The 16637-nt window shown below is 50.2% G+C and overlaps 1 protein-coding gene across 2 annotated transcripts in view; it reads left to right on the top strand.

Annotated features, from left to right (window-relative positions):
- Positions 1-16637, top strand: part of LOXHD1 (lipoxygenase homology PLAT domains 1) — a 156264-nt gene that overhangs the window by 91974 nt on the left and 47653 nt on the right. For both annotated transcript variants that reach the window (XM_044383194.1, XM_026496247.2), the window contains exons 19-25: positions 435-897; positions 1377-1531; positions 3434-3567; positions 8532-8698; positions 9503-9607; positions 12130-12258; positions 13369-13533. In XM_044383194.1, the coding sequence (XP_044239129.1) occupies positions 435-897; positions 1377-1531; positions 3434-3567; positions 8532-8698; positions 9503-9607; positions 12130-12258; positions 13369-13533 (1318 nt within the window). The remainder of the gene's footprint in view (positions 1-434; positions 898-1376; positions 1532-3433; positions 3568-8531; positions 8699-9502; positions 9608-12129; positions 12259-13368; positions 13534-16637) is intronic.

Raw genomic sequence — 16637 nt, forward strand, 5'->3', positions numbered from 1 at the left:
AAAACGAGATAAATAGCTTTTATATGGAGGTAGAGAAGGGAATAAAGGCATTCTGGGTGCGGGGAATGCATGAAGAGAGCTATGGAACTAGGAGTAACAGGAATGAGTGTGATGTGCACGTGTGTGTGTTCATGTGCATATGTGGGGTGGGGGAGAAGGGGAAGAGACAGAGAGACAGGGACACCAACCTGACATCACCTGGGGTTAGAAGGAAATATGTTTGGATGGAGGGTGGGGCCTGCCAATGGTCCTGGAAGGCTGGCCCAGCAACCAGGCTGAATGTGGTAGGAGAGAGGGAGCTGGTGGAAGCTTCTGGCTCAAGGCCCCGGGCGTCCCCATCCTGTGGCACTGCACACAGACCCCTGCTGGGTTCTGCGGGGGAGGAAGGGAGGACGCCAGGAGCGGCCTCAGCCACTGCCCTGCGCTTTGCACAGCTGGAGGCAGAGGACGTGGGTGAGGTCTTCAAGATCCGGCTGGGGCACACAGGCGAAGGCTTCGGACCCAGCTGGTTCGTGGACACGCTGTGGCTGCGGCGCCTGGTGGTGCGGGAGGCGGACCTCACGCCCGAGGAGGAGGCCCAGAAGAAGAAGGAGAAGGACAAGCTGCGGCAGCTACTCAAGAAGGAGCAGCTGAAGGCCAAGCTGCAGAGGAAGAAGAAGAAGAAGAAGGGCAGCGACGAGGAGGACGAGGGGGACGAGGAGGAGGAGTCCTCATCGGAAGAGTCCTCGGAGGAGGAGGAGGAGGAGACCGAGGAGGAGGAAGAGGAGGAGTTTGGGCCCGGGATGCAGGAGGTGATTGAGGAGTACAAGTTCGAAGCCCACCGCTGGCTGGCCCGGGGCAAGGAGGACAATGAACTGGTTGTGGAGCTGGTGCCGGCGGGCCAGCCGGGTCCTGAGCGTAAGCCTAAGCAGGGGTCCGCCCATCCACTGAAGGGGGCCCGGTGAAGGGGGTGTCTAGCTCACCTGTCGCATGGTGGCCCCACAGAGGGGCACCCATCGTGGGTCCTAAATAGGTCTGACCTCCTGCCACCATGGACAGGTCTCTGTCTGGGATTAGCTCCGCCCCTGTCCTACGGCTCTCAGGAGGGCTCTGGGACTCCAGGATGAGCCTGGATATAGTCCACTATGACTCCCAGTGGGGCATAAGGTAGGAGGGTGGCCGAGGGTGTTTTCCCATGCCTCCCAGCCTCTTGGGCTTCACGGCAAAGGAAAGTCTTGAGTCCGGAGGAGGGAGAGGTTTAGCTCCAGGTTAGTGCAGGTGCGGATGAATCCATGGGTCCTTCCTGCTCCCGTGAGCTGGCGGCTTCCGAGAGACCGAGCCTCAGCTCCACCCCGAGGCCTGGGTGTCCTCAGCGCTGCCTTTTTCTCTATCCCCAGCCAACACCTATGAGGTCCAGGTGATCACAGGGAACGTGCCCAAGGCTGGCACCGATGCCAACGTCTACCTGACCATCTACGGTGAGGAGTATGGCGACACAGGCGAGCGGCCCCTGAAGAAGTCGGACAAGTCCAACAAGTTTGAGCAGGGACAGGTAGAGTGCAGGCTCTCTGGCCCTTGGGCAGGAGGTTGAGACTGCTGATTCCCGAGGCCGCCCCCCTGTCCCCCCACCAGCATGATGTCCAGCAGGGTGCTTTGTCCAGTCCACCCAGATGTCATGGGAGTGGCTCCTCTGTTAGCACCGGCGCTTTGTGCTGGGGGACATGAGAAAGGCCCGGGGAGGGGGGCGTCGAGCACCATGAAGCCCATAGGAACTAACCAGATAGTACAGTAGCAGAAGCTCAGGGTCTGTGTGGCTGGAGCAGGGGTTCAAGGAGGAAGTGCTAACAGCGCTTCGGGGAAAACATGGAAGGAGGGCTGTACCCTGGGCCATGCCTGTGGTATAGATGTCTAAGGATGACAGTGACAGGTGTTCCCTGGGGATGGGACTGCAGGGTGGAAATGCGGAAGGCCAGCTCGAGCACAGTGACCTTTCCTGCTGTCCTGTGTTAGTGCTGAGCCGGGGTGGGCGCTGCCTCTGGGAAGCCTGATGAGCCCAATGAAGGGGAGTGGGGCATGAGAGCCTTGAAAGAAGGTTGAGAAGCCTGGGCCGCGTCCTGCCTACTGTGGTGGGAGCCACAAAGGCTTTAGAAGTGTTGAAAGAAATGCACGCATGCCCCTCTTCCAAGTATAGTGGGAAAAGCGTGAAAAACCCAGCTGTCATCTTTGTCCTTCCAGATTTTACAGTGTGCTCTGGCTAGAAGACTGTCCCGTGTCACCTTTCTCATTCCTGCCCCTGATCTCAAAGCCACATTCCCTTATCTACACAGAGGAAGAAGAGAAAGAAAGCAAACCCACGAAAGTACCCACGGGCCTCTGATGTACTTGAGAGACCAGTTGCTTTCTCTTCCAACACTCCCTTGCCGTGACTTGAGGATTAGGGCTTATTTCATATTTTTTATACTTTCCTTTAAAAATTATAGCCACTATGATCCCAGATTGAAAGAAAACTGCTAGAGAGGGTGTAACCGGCACGCTGGATGAAATTTGCATACAGCTTTGTATGTGAGATAATAATATTGTGTCGATGTTACGTTTCCTGAATTCGGTCATTATCCTGTGATTATCTGAGAATCGCCTGTTCTTGGGAAAGCTCTGCTGAAGAATTCAGAGGTGAAGAATCATGGTGTCTGCCATTTACTTTTAAATGATTCAGAAAAAAAATAGACAATGAGCAAAAGAGAGACACAAGGCAAGCCAGTGTTGCAAAATCTAGGTGAAGGGCTTGCAAAATTTCATTGTACCGTTTCTGCAAGTTTTCTGTAGACTTGAAATGTTTTTCAATATAAAGAGTTTAAAAAGTTATAGCCCAGAAGAATCCCGTTCACTTACGGGTCCTGAGGCCGCCCGCCTCCTGCAGGGCGTGTACACACACTCACGTCGTACACATTGTCTTCCCACCCACGTGGTGAGCAAGGGCTCCTCTCCTGTTTCTGTGAATTACTCTGGATTTACACTCTGAAATCACTTTGGATTTGCACTTTGGCTCATCCTAGGTGCTTAACCAAAATGTGTGGTTGAAGGGGTTTATGCACACAGGTGCACACATAGCTCGGGGGTTGGCGCACGCCCAACAACGGCCCTAGACACACACACACACACACACACACACACACACATCCCATAACACAAATGTGGGCAGCCAGCCAACCTGCCTTCTCCTCTGCCCCTCAGTCACCTTCATGGCCACCCTCTGGGACATAGCGAGAGTGAGAAGACCCCTGGTAGGGGCAGGTTAAAAAACAACAGTGCAGACCCTACACCAGTCAACCTGCATTTTCCAGAGCTGGCCTCAGGCTGCCCCAGGTGCTGGGAGGGTGAGGCTCATGGCCAGATTATGTGTGTGTGTCGGGGGGGGGGGTGCAATCCCTCTGAGTGCTTCCCTGGCCCTTCCCAGACTGACACCTTCACCATCTATGCCATTGACCTGGGGGCTCTGACCAAGATCCGGATTCGCCATGACAACTCGGGCAGCAGACCAGGCTGGTTCCTGGATAGAATAGACATCACAGACGTGAACAACGAGATCACGTGAGTGGGGCTTGGGAAGGGTGGGGAAGGCCATGGCTGCATCTTAGACCATCTTGGAAAGAGGGTAGGGGTGGGGGTGGGGTGGCTATGATGTTAGCTTGGCTCGTGTGGGTGTCTGGGCGGGCACTGCCTCCCTCTCTCCCCTCTCACTGGGCAACCCCCTGGAGCTACTGCCCTGTCAGGTGACAGTCTGGTAGGGCCCCCCCATCTAGTTCTTGAGAGCCATTACTTCAGACGGTCACGTTCCCTGCCCCTGCCAGTCTCCACACCCAGACTTAGTCACCCATCCGTCCCTCCGCATATAAAGTGGCTTCCAGCACCATTGTTTTAATATTCTAGACCAGGAGGAAGCAGACTTTTTCTGTAAAGGCCAGAGAGTAAATACTTTAGGCTTTGGGGCCATTTGGTCCCTGTCTCATTTGATTTATTTGCCTTTGCAGCAGGAAAGCAGCCATGGTGATACCTAAATGGGTGGATGTGGCTATGTTCCAGTAAAACTTTATTCATGAGTACTGAAACTTGAATTTCATGTAATTTTCACCTCACAAAATAATACTGTTTCTTACATTTTTTTCAACCATTTAAAAATGTAAACTTCCTGCTTAGCTTCTGGGACATACGTAAACAGGTGAGTGGGCCAGATTTGGCCCCCAGGCCATAGTTTGCTGGCCCCTGTTCAAGAATCCCAGCGACTACTAGGAGCTGGGTTGGGAAGGGGATATTGTCCTCCTGACAGGTGAGGGAATCCTGCCCCAGGGAGGTGAGGCCACAGCCCTAGAGCCAGTTCATGCCAGAGCCAAGACCAGAACTCCAGATCATCGATGATGAATCTGGTGTGTTTCCACCATTAGGCCCCATTGCCTCTTGAGCAAAAGGGGCCAAGGGACAATGGACATGAAAGGAGGTCCGAGGGGTGGTAGGAAGGTGCGGAGGGAGGTAGAGAGGAAAGCCAACAAGATCCTGAGCGGGTTGTGGAGCTGTTGAGGGCCTGCCAGTGCCTGGAGTATAGTGGGCACCCAATAAATAAGTAGGCGTTGACTTCACTTCTCGGCCTGTGACCTCATATCTCTTGGAGCATGCCCTGTTCTTGAGTTCCCCTCTGTGCAGGGCAGTGGGTGATGGGACTCACCCCATCTCCCACCTCCACCCTGCCTATCACCCAGTTACCCCATCCCCCCACCTGCCTCCCCTCCAGCAAACCTCAGTTTGTTTCCCATAATTGAGTCTCTCGTGGTTTGTCTCCCTTTCTGATTCAGTTTTCCCTCCCTTCCCCCACTATCTTCCCACATATGAGTGAAACCATAGGAGAATTGTCTTTCTCTGATTGACTCATTTCACTCAGCCTACTACCCTCTCTTCCATTATTCTTTAAAAATATTAGCTTTTCTTACTTCTTCAAATCAAGACATTAAGGGATTTGAAAAAAAATCCTATTGGAATTTTGATTGTTATGCCATTAAATGTATATGTGGAGAATTATATATTTAGAATATTGAGGCTGCCCCCAGGTATGCATTTCCATTTATCCAACTGTTCCTTCTAGTATCTCAGCAATGCTTCACAATTTTCTACAGTCTTACTAACTTTATGCCCAAATATTTTGTATTTTTCTCACTCTTGTGAATGGTATCTTCTTCCCTCTGTCTCTTTTTCTTCCCTTCCACTCCCGGCTCCCTCACCTCCTCCCCCGCCCTCACCAGCCTGTCTTGTTGGTGTGAGTCGGATTCCATCTCGCCATCTTCCCCAGCCCTGGTCAGAGGCTCCTGCCTGGTCCCTCTGCTGCACCGCGGCCCTCCTGTGTCTACGGCAGTCCAGCCCGCAGGGGCGTGTTCCTCCTCTGCTTAATAACCTGCAGAGGCTCCCATTCACCCCAAGTAAGAGCCAGAGCACTTCCAGTGGCCTGCCCCATGCCCCCGCCTTAATTCTTGGTCCTGATCTCTGTTTTGCTCACTCCTTGCTATTCCTTAGCCTGATGGCCATGGTCCCACCTCAGGGCATTTGCATGTGCTGTCCACTCTACCTGGCACTCCTTCCCACCATGGCTCACTCTCATACTTTCTCTAGATAAGGTCTTTGCTCGGGTGTCATCTGCTCAGCTAGGTCCCACCTCTCACCCTGGAACTTGTATTTCTTTTCTTCTGTTTCTTTTTCTCCACCTCACTTATCATTTGACCTACCATCAACTGCAGTATTTTTTTAGAGATTTTATTTATTCATTATTCATTTAAGAAAGAGAGAGTGCAGGGGAGAGGCAGAGGGAGAGGAAGAAGCAGATTCCCCACTGAGCAGAGAGCCTGATGCAGGGCCTGATCCCAGGACCCTGAGATCATGACCTGAGCCGAAGGCAGAAGCTTAACCATCTGAGCCACCCAGGTTCCCCTCAACTGCAGTATTTCATCACTGTTCCTCTTCCTACAACTGAATATAAGGTCCCTGGCTAAGCTAACGACTTCATCTGTTTTGTTCCCTGCAGTGTCCTTCCCAGTACCTACAAGAGGGCCTGGCCCACTATAGGCATACCACAGATACTAAGTCAACTTAGTATGACGTTTGATGCATTGATTCCTTCATTCATTCAGCAAACACACGGTGTGCTAAGTGCTGAGGGTCCAGTGGCTGATTCTGACTGCCCTTGAAGAGTGGGAAAACTGTGATGGTCTAGGAGGCAGATGTTTTAGGTCCAATTCTTGTCTCTTCCACTCTTTACGTGTGTGGCCTTGGGGGTCCTCTGAGCCTCAGTTCTTCCATCCATACAATGGGCATAATAAAACTCCCTCACAAAGTTGTCAAGAGGCCTCACTGAGAGGACCCGTGTGAGGGCCCAGCGCTGCACCTGGCACCCAGCGGAAGGCAGGACGGGCTCTTCTCCCTTGGCAGTACCAATCTCGTCGGTCAGCCTGTAAAAGGGGCAGCACGGCGAGGCAGGGACGGGCATGTGCAGGATTATGAAGGAGCTCAGGGGGCAGTGGGGACTGCAAGGCAGAGCGAGCTGGCAGCCGTCTCAGGGTGGCACCCCCACATGCCGAGGGGGTTCAGGGGGAGGGGGACTTTGTGGTGGGGGCGTGCTGAGGGGCTTCGAGGTCCAGCGCAGGTATCTCGGGGACAGTGGGGAGGGCGCTCCGGGAAAGCCTGCCTCTGCATCCCTGCACTTGCGCGTGCTTGGCGGGTGTGGGCAGGCTTGTGCCTCACCCCTGCTGTCTGTCTGACTGCTTTCTCTCTCCCAGGATCAGTCTCCCACTCCTTCTTCGTGTCTCCTTCTCCCTCTGTCCTCGTTCTGCTCCAGCTTCCCACTCTCATTGTCTCTGCCTCTGCCCCAGCCCCACTCCTTTCTTTCTTTCTGTCTCTCCTCTAATTGGCCCTAATTTAGAGCTAAAGCCTATTATTCATAAGTTAATTGGTTGAATATAAAAGTAACTTTCCCGTTCATAATTTAAAGACTAGGAAGTGGAACGATATACATTTTTCACTTAAACACGAATTTAATTGCAATTTAGCCTTTATCACCCTTGGCTGAGCTCCTCCCACCCTTTGAGTCCATGTCCACGAACACAGAATTGCCCCTCTGCACCCCGCGTGAGCCCGCGGGCTGAGGAAGTGTTCTCTGGTTCTGCTCTGCTAACAGGTTGGCACTGGCAGGCTCTAATGTCTACTGGGAACGTGGGGCTCCGACAGAGGTGAAACCCTCCGCCCACATCGCCTCCTCCTCTCCAGACTTTGACCAGCCCCTGAATGCATCTTCGGCATCCAGACTGGCGGGGAGGGGTGGAGATGGGGCGGAATGGCCCCCGTTACAGATGGGCTGGCTGCCTTCCCTGACCCTCTGAGTTGGTGTGGGAGCTTGGGCGCCCCGGGGGAGCTGTCGAGCCCACAGCCCCCAGAAATCCCACGCGTGGGCAGAGGAGAAACAGAGGGAAGTACAATAAGAAGAACAACAGCAATCATATTAGCAAATTCTTACCAAGAGCCGGGCGTTTCGATGAACACTGTAGAATGTTTAACTCGCATAATCCTCGTAACAACTTTGAAATAAGCAATAAGACTAGTAAACTGAAGCATGTACGGTTGCCAGAGACAACACAGAATGGCCAGTCACTGAATTCCAGAGAAGCAGTGAGTAATGTTTCAGTGTAAGTATGTCCCAAATATTGGATAGAACATACTTATGCTAAAATATTACTCATTGCTTCTCTGAAATTCAAATTTAACTAGGAGTCCTGTGATTTTATTGGCTAAATCTGGCAACCCTAACAGAGAGGTAAAGGAACTTGCTCAAGGTCACATGACTGTAAGTGGCAGAGCCAGGACTCAAACCCAGGATGGCTCCAGAGACGAGTCCTTAATTACCCCATGTTGCTACCCCTGTCATTCCTGCCCCCTCCTTTGTCCAGGTGTCCCCATTTCTCTGGGCTCAGCCTCTACACTGAGGAGTCTCACTTGGACCTCCCATCCCTAGATGATGCCAGCTGTCTGCTATGCCAGCTCCTTAGCCACACTCTTTGTACCTTCCAGAAGCATAATTGAGTATCATGCCATTAAAATCCATTTATCTAGCCCTTAGGTATTGAACTCCTACTGTGTACAATATTCTCTGCTAAAGTAGTTTTGGCTACCAGATTCATTCTAGAAAAGGCTGGAATACTCCCTGGAAGCTCTTCTTCTAGATACCTCCAACACGACCCTGAGTGAGGGTTTAATATGCTCCAGGCACTGTTATACAGCCATTTTCAGTGGGGTGTCTTCAAACCACGTCCCATATTTGTTGTCTTCTCCAGGCAAGTGACTCTCATGGTATGATCCCCAGGTTAGGTAGGATGGGAGGGCCATGCTTTTGGGGGGGGGGGCAGGTGGGTAGACAGGGGAGTGTCGGGCCCCTGAGGACCTCTCATTTTGCAGCCCAGGACTGCTCCTTCATGAAACCTTTCCAAAGAGACGTTCCCAACCTTATCTCGTTCCCCACCCCGCAGGTACTACTTCCCGTGCCAGCGCTGGCTGGCGGTGGAAGAGGATGATGGCCAGCTGTCCCGGGAGCTGTTGCCAGTGGACGAGTCCTACGTGCTGCCAAGCGAGGATGAGGAGGGTGGGGGAGGCGGTGACAGCAGCCCCCTCAACAGCCTGGCCCTGGAGCAGAAAGGTTTCCTGAACTAGAGCTGGTTTCTTCCCTCTAGCTCCCTCCCTTCTGCCTCTCCCCCATCATCGGTCTCCATCTTTCCTTTCCCTTTGGGCTCTGGGCAACTCCTCCCCTGGCAATGTGGCTATACTGCCTTCTCATTCCTCCATGGCAAGAGCAGGGAGGTGACGAGACATGTTCCCACATGTCTAGCATAAGGCTCGGTGTAAAGTACGTGGTTAGCATGAAGTTATTGTCAGGAATGAAGTGGAATAGAATGGAATGGGATGGGATGGGATGGGATGGGATGGGATGGGATGGGATGGAATAGAATAGAATAGAATAGAATAGAATAGAATAGAATAGAATAGAATAGAATAGAATGGAATACTTGTAGCTGGTTCTGATTTAGTTTTGTGTCCTCCCCTCCAGGCACACTGTAAGCTCTCAATACATTTTTGTCAGGGGAAAGAATGAACTTTCAAGAATTCTAAGGTGCTTCCCTTCCTTGAAACTTGCATCCCTAAAACTCTTCCCAACCTGGAGGAGTCAGACCAGGCTCCTGGCTGATGAGCCCACGTCTCCCCTAAGCATCTTACAACTTTATTGCTTGAGAGCTTCCTGGGTGAGCTGGAGGTGGGAGAGACCTCACCTCTGCCCTGAGGAAGTTTCCAGACTAAAGGCAAGCAGAACAACAAACGCTGCAAGTAAAGCAATGCGTAGAAATGACCACCATGAACGTAGAAACGTACTCAGTACGTTTTCTCCCTCCTCCCTCCGTGGGAGGGACAATCTACCACTCACTTCTCCACACTCCTCTCCCGGCAGACAAATCTACCACATTCTCAGTGACCGTAAAGACTGGGGACAAGAAAAACGCAGGCACGGATGCCAATGTCTTCATCACGCTCTTTGGCACGCAAGACAACACTGGTAAGAAAGCAGTGCAGGGCCCAGGCTCACCCACATGCCTCCCCAAGAAGATAAGGAGATTCAACAGAACTTTCTAAGGAAATCCTGGTCACGCTTCTGTTCTTCTCTCTTTAAAAACTTTTTTTTCAAGAATTCCCCTTTATTGTTTGACTTCGTTATATTGTGGAAAGAACCCTTAACATGTGATCTATCCTCTTCACCAATTTTCAATGTATAATGCATCACTGCTGACTATAGCCACAGATTGTACAGGAGATCTCTGGAGCTCGCTAAGCTTGCTAAGCTCAAAGTATGCTTGTTGATTAATAACTCCCCATCTTCTCCTCTCCCCAGCTGCTGGTAACCGCCATTCTAGTCTTTGATTTTATGGATTTGACTATTTTGGATACTTTGTCTAAGTGGAATCATGCTATATTTGTCTTTCTGTGTCTGGCTTCTTTCACTCAGTGTCATGTTCTCAAGGACCGTCCTCATTGTTGCATATTGGAGAACTTCCTTCTTTTTTAAGGCCAGATAGTGTTCTGTTATATGGACTTATCACATTTTTTTCTATCTGCTCATCAGTTAATGAACACAGGTTTTTTCCACATCTTAGCTATTGTGAATAGTGCCGTAATGAACACGAGAGTGCTAATATCTTTTCAAGATCCTGATTTCAATTCTTTTGGATATATACCCAGAAGTGGGATTGCTGGATCATATGGTAGTTCTATTTTTAATTTTTTTAGGATCTTTCATGCTATTTTCCATAGCAACTGCACCATTTTGCGTTCCCACCAACTGTGTACGAGGGTTCCAGTCTCTTCACATCCTCACCAATTGCTGTCTTTTTTTATTTTTGATGGTAGCCATCCTGACAGGTGTGAGGTGAGCTCTCATTGTGGTTTTGATTTGCATCTCCCTGGTGCTTGGTGACAACGAACACTTTGTACATATGCTGTTGGCCATTTGTATGTCTTCTTTGGAGAAATGTCCATTTAAGTCCTTCGCCCCCTTTTTAAACTGAGTTATTAGCTTTCTGTTGTTGAGTTGTAGGATATCGTGGTAATGAGCCCCCATCAGATATACGGTCTGCAACTATTTTCTCCCATTCTGTAAGGTTGCCTTTTCACTGTTGGTTGTTTCCTTTGCTGTGCAGAAACTTTTTAGTTTTATGCAATCCCACTTGTTTATTTTAGTTTTTGTTGTCTGATGCTTTTGATGTCATATCCATGAAATCATTGCCAAGACCAATGTCATGAAGCTTTTCCCCTGTGTTTTCTTCTACGAGTTTTATAGCTTCAGGTCTTATGTTTCCATCTGTAATCCATTTTGAGTTGGCTTTTGTGTATAGTGAAAGATAAGGGTCCACATTAATTCTTTTGCATATAGATTTCCAGTTTTCTCAGCACTGTTTGTGGAAGAGACTGACCTTTTCCTGTTGTGTATTCTTGCAAGCCTCACACACTTGAGAAGATTGTGTGCAACCAGCCCCATTGGAGAAAGGCAGTTCCCTTTTTCTTAAAAATCTCCATGTGAGGGGCACCTGGATGGCTCGATTAGTTAACGTCGGACTGTTGATTTCAGCTCAGGTCATGATGTCAGAGTCCTGGGACTGAGTCCCGAGTTGGGCGCCATGCTCAGCAGGGAGTCTGCTGGAGATTCGCTCTCCCTCTGCCCCTCCCCCTGCTTGCACTCTCTCTCCCTCTCTCTCTCAAATAAATAAATAAATCTTTAAAAAAAAATCTCCACATAAAGCGACTCGTCTACCTGGATTGTGAATTTTGGTTCCTTTAGAGATTCTTCCAAGATCTTACTAAGTCAGTCCTACTGTTACTCCAGGGGACAGAGAGCCCCCTGTCCTCTCTCCTGTCCTCATTGCTATGTCTACCACCCTAGAAGTAGATAGAAGCCATAGGAATCATCTTCCCTTCAGCGTCCTCTCCTTGGGTAATGGTGTCAGATCCTGTGGTCACTCTTTCTCTAGGCCTTTCTGAGATTTTTTACCAGTTCCTGGGCCCTTCCTGGAGGCATCGCTCTGTTTACCTTTTGAAACCATAATGAAGGGCCTCCCAGTGCAAACAGTGACTGGTCTGTTCTCTGTGTCTTCTGTCAGCTTTCACCTTCTGTTCAAGGATGTCCCTGATACCCCAGGGAGCACGGGGAGGGCGGTTTTGTCACTGGCTTCAACCCCATGCAGAGAAATGTGAGGAGTGTGGAAACAGAGCCGACACTGACTTAGGGCCAAAGCACTGTCTTCTGAATGGTCTTGAATAAGACCTCTCGGTGTGTCTCCTGTTCTTTACATACAAACTGCAAATAAAAATACATACCTCAAAGGCTAATTACAAAGCTCGATATAAGGACCCCCCCCCCAAAACTGCCAAATGTGCAAAGGTACCCAGTGGATGGTACTTGCACGGTCTAAATTTTATGAAAGTTAGAAAAATTTGGTCATTTTGAGGAGGGATGAAGAGGGGCAGTGAGACCAGGTTTGAAGGTCTCAGGCCCAGCCAGTCACACGGGGGCCATTGGGTTGGCAGGAATGACCCTCCTGAAATCCTCCAAGACCAACAGCGACAAGTTTGAAAGGGACAGCATCGAAATCTTCACAGTGGAGACACTGGACCTGGGAGATCTGTGGAAAGTCAGGATTGGTCATGACAACACAGGTCTGGCTTCCCTCCCCGCTCTGTTTTCTGCTAAGAATGTGAGAACCACAGACAGGTCCCTGTGGGTGTCTGGGAAAGAATGTGTAGGAAACTGGGATGTCATCTGCCTTGCATGATGACACAGCTTCCTCAGTCCCCTTGGCCCAGTGGAGCCCCGGCCGCATGCAGAGACTCTGGTCTAGCTGGCCTGGACTGGGGCCTGGACACCAGTGATTCCCCCAAGCCCCACCTGCCAGTTATTTCTTTGCGCGGCCACATTGGAGAATCCCCGGTCTAGCTCAGCGGTTCTCCGACTTGAGTGAGCACCAGAGCCATCTCGGGGGGTTTTTAAATGCAGATTTCTGGGCCCCACCCATGCAGGTGTTGATTCAGTAGGTCTAGGTGGGGCCCATGCATTTTTATTTCTCACACATGATGCTGGGGCCGCTGGACTCCACTTTGAGAACTAGTGATCTAGTCAGTTCTTCCCAGAACCCACTGACAGCACAGCCAAAGTTTGTTCTCTCTTAGTAAAGGAAGACTTGTTTTCTTGGTCTTTTCACTAAGTATTTTAAGCCTAAGGAAGAAGGCCCTCTCGCTGGCCCCTGGGATGAAGAGACAGAGTTCTCTGCTCAGCCCCCACTTCCTTCTTTAAACGCGATCACTCATCTTTCCAGGCAAGACCATCAGTCCTTCACAAATATCCCTTCCCTTCATGCACCACAGACGGAGGCCAGGGAGCTCGGACTGTCATCCTTGTCTCTGGGTGGACTTATGAAAGCCTTGTTAGCACAAGATCTCTGTGACATCTCTAGGCTCCCTCTTTAGAGTGTCTTCCACTCTGGACAGTGTGCTTGCTGTCACCTCCTGTCACTTCTTCCCGAGGCTCCTCAGCTCTTGCTAATTTCATGGACAGCTGGCGGGGGTGTGATCCAGCTTCAGCCTTCAGCTGGGCGTACATTCGAACAGGAGTCATTCTAGCACAGCTGTCAGCGACAGCAGTGGCATGTGCGTGGTGCAGCTGCAGATGTCAACCGTGGGTCCGGGAAGAATGTGTGGAATCCCTGATTTGCCCACAGTAAACCATCAGTGTGGAGCTCCTTGGTGGGCTCCGTGTCTCCTTCTCTCCAGGCAAGGCTCCAGGCTGGTTTGTAGACTGGGTAGAGGTGGACGCCCCATCTCTTGGAAAGTGCATGACATTCCCCTGTGGCCGCTGGCTGGCGAAGAACGAAGATGACGGAGCCATCGTCAGGGACCTCTTCCACGCGGAGCTGCAGACGAAGCTGTACACACCATGTAAGAAGCGCGCTGGGCAAGGCTTTCTTCCCAGACCCCATTGCCCATGACCCCAACTTGGTCCCAGCCCCTCCTCCAGCCCTGACCTGGGCCAGGCCCACCTTGGAGCTTTGGGTCTCTTCACTCTTCTCCCAAATTCCCTGGGCCCTCTGGGGGCTGTGGGCAGTGTCCTGGATCCAGGGTAAGGAAATATGGGACTTAGTCCAACCTCCATCCCAGTCCAGCTGGTGACAGCAGGCGGAGAGCCTGACCTCTCTGGGGCTCAGTTTCCTCGTAAGACCGCAAAGGAAAGAAAGTTCAAAGTCTAAACTGTGAGAAGTCATTATCAACCCCATCCCCAGTCTTCAGTCTAGTCAGTAACAGGACAAAGAATTCCCCCACTTTCAGATTTTATCCTTTCTGGGGGGGATGAAAGAACTTGAAAAGATGATAAATGTAACTCCTTTTACCAGCTAAAGGAAAGGAGGGAGGGGAACAGTTTGGTGAAGTTCTGACATTTCCTTTCCAGTGTCATCAGAAAGTATGTATCCAATGTTTATTTACATGTAGGTACATACTAGGTGCTGAGAATCAAACTGAAGTCAACCAAACTATACAAATCTGTCTGAATATGCTAACATCAGAACCGAACCCACAGAATACAGTTTTTTCCCTAACCAAATTATTAGCTCTACCAAAAGATTTCCCCCGAACAGCTCATAATTACACGATATGAATCAGTGATGATTTTTTTTTTTTTTTTGCCTAAAGCAATTAAACTGGAAAAGACCTGATCCATCAAGATATTTTCTGGTCCAAAGCCTGAAAGAAAGTGACATTTCCCTCTAGTAAAATCTCTGCATATACAAAGCAAACCCTGGATCTAGCCACTGCCCCCCAGGAGCCGCCTGCAGTCTAGGACAGACACAGTGACCTGTGTATGCAGAGCTGACAGCTGTGCTGGCTGAGAAACTTCCAGACAGAAGTAGCTGTTTCTTCTTTTGTGCCCTAGGACAGGCCTTGCTCTGGATTTGTATGGCCTGATTGAATATATTCAGTTCTAGCCCGATATGAAAGCCTTTGTCTTAGATTCACATTAAAAAAAAAAATGCAGGAGAGGTTTGTCTTTCGGACTGGAGAGCTATGGAGGCAGCTTCAAAGGGCAGCTCTCACCAGGCAGGAGCATAGGGCCCAGAGCCAGGGAGCTCCAGGGGCTGGGGAGTTGCAGTCCCAGGAGTGGTGGCCAGGTGTCATTGTCAGGGGCCTAGAAGGCTTAGAACTAGATTCAGCAGTTCATCGAGGCTGCCCAATACACATGAAACCGGAAGAACGGAGCACGATGGCTCTACTTCCAGACCGACTAAATGTGCTGCCTGCACGGTAGAAATGTGTCCATCAGGAAAGGGAGCATTGTGATGGTCTGAACTTACGTGCTCCACACAGCGTGAAGCCCTGAAGGTCAGAATCATGCCATGTTAAGGCTGAGAGGCACCTCAGCCTTAAGCCTGTGTTCTGAGGATTGCTGGTGGGGAGGGGAAAGGATGAGAGGGAACAGCTCCCCAGTTCATGCCATCCAGAGCAGCTCCTCAGCGTTAAAAAGTCAAGTTTTTTTTTTTCCTGAGCATGCTTCTAAAGGTATTTTTAAGAATGACACAAAAATATTCCACTGAAAATTAATTTCAGTTAAACCGTCTGAAAACCACAGATTCTGTTAAGCCCTCTCATTTTATGGACAAAGAAAAAGGCTCAGAGAAGTACATCTGTTTGCCCAAGGACACACAGCTCCTCAATGGCAGAGGCAGAACTAGAGACCAGGAAACACATCGGACCCCAGGCCTAGAGCAATGAGGGCCAAAGGGTGGGCTTTTCCTACTCGGATACTTCTAGAGCTTCTCCCACCGCCAGCTAGTCTCAGGAAAGCTCAAGTCCATGGTAATCTTCTCTGCTCAAGGCCTCCTGGGCCTTAGACCGTGGAGACACCCAAGAGGACTCCAAGGAAGCTGCCTCCATTGTTGCGATGGCCTATGTTTTTCCTTAACCTTGGTGAGGGCCCTGTGCAGGCCACTATGGGGATGGCGATCACCTCCCCAGGCCAAAGGCCCTGGGACTTGTAGAGTAGGAGCAGTACTCACCTCCAGTTCTTGACAACAGCACCCCTAGAGGTGGACCACACAGGATTGAGGGGTCAGACAAGCCGAGGCTCAAGTTGGGGCTCCCCCTCTGACCAGCCATATGACCTGGGCACATTACCTCTCTGAGCCTTGCTTTCCTCATCTAGAAAGTGAAGGATGATGATGTCTCCTCCATAGGCCATTGTGAAGGTTATAGATGAGAAGGTAGAACGCTCAGTAGAGAGCATGTGCGCCACGAACGGCAAGGACCATTATCATAGACCTTACGACGGCAGTTCGACAGGAGAGTGACCGTCATGGTAAATCAATGAAAAGAACATTCATTTGCTTTGGAGCAAATTTGGAGAAGACTGGGGCCCCCCGGTGAGAAGGTGACTTTTAGTGTGATTCCTTTCGAGGTTGAGACCACAGGATAGGGTAGATTTCTACTGAAACTGTTTCTCTGGGTTTTTCATATTTTTTTATTATTGTGACTTAGAGTGAGTAGATATGCATTTTATATACATGTGCAACAAATAAGTGTCTCAAAAAACGTTTACCCTTACTGTGAGTGATGTCCACATAGATGGTATTTTTTTATTCAATTCTATTCAATTCCACATATTTTTTAAAATACTGGTGACTACCACGAAATTTATTTTACAACCTGTTAATCTGTAGTTAGCCACACACTCTTTTAAACTGGTCTCAAGCTTCAGTGTCAAGTCTGAGTTAAATATTCAGAGCACTAGAACCCATCCCATAGAGAATCTGAAGAGAGGTTGGGAATCTGTGTGTTTAATAAGGACCCAAAGAGTTTCTGTGGCAAAGGGTCCCTGGCCCACCCAGTGGCAATGCTGGTCTCTACCCCTGCTGACGGCCACCCGCCAGGAAGCTGCTTGCCCACAGCACTGGTGAATCAGCCTCCTTTTAAGGAGTCCTCAGGGTCACTCCCCATCCCAGCATCCAGCCCAGCAAGGGCCAGGTACGTTATGGAGGGTTTGGGAGGGCAGG

The sequence above is a fragment of the Ursus arctos genome, unplaced genomic scaffold (genome assembly GCF_023065955.2).
Source record: "Ursus arctos isolate Adak ecotype North America unplaced genomic scaffold, UrsArc2.0 scaffold_17, whole genome shotgun sequence".
Classification (NCBI taxonomy): Eukaryota; Metazoa; Chordata; class Mammalia; order Carnivora; family Ursidae; genus Ursus; species Ursus arctos.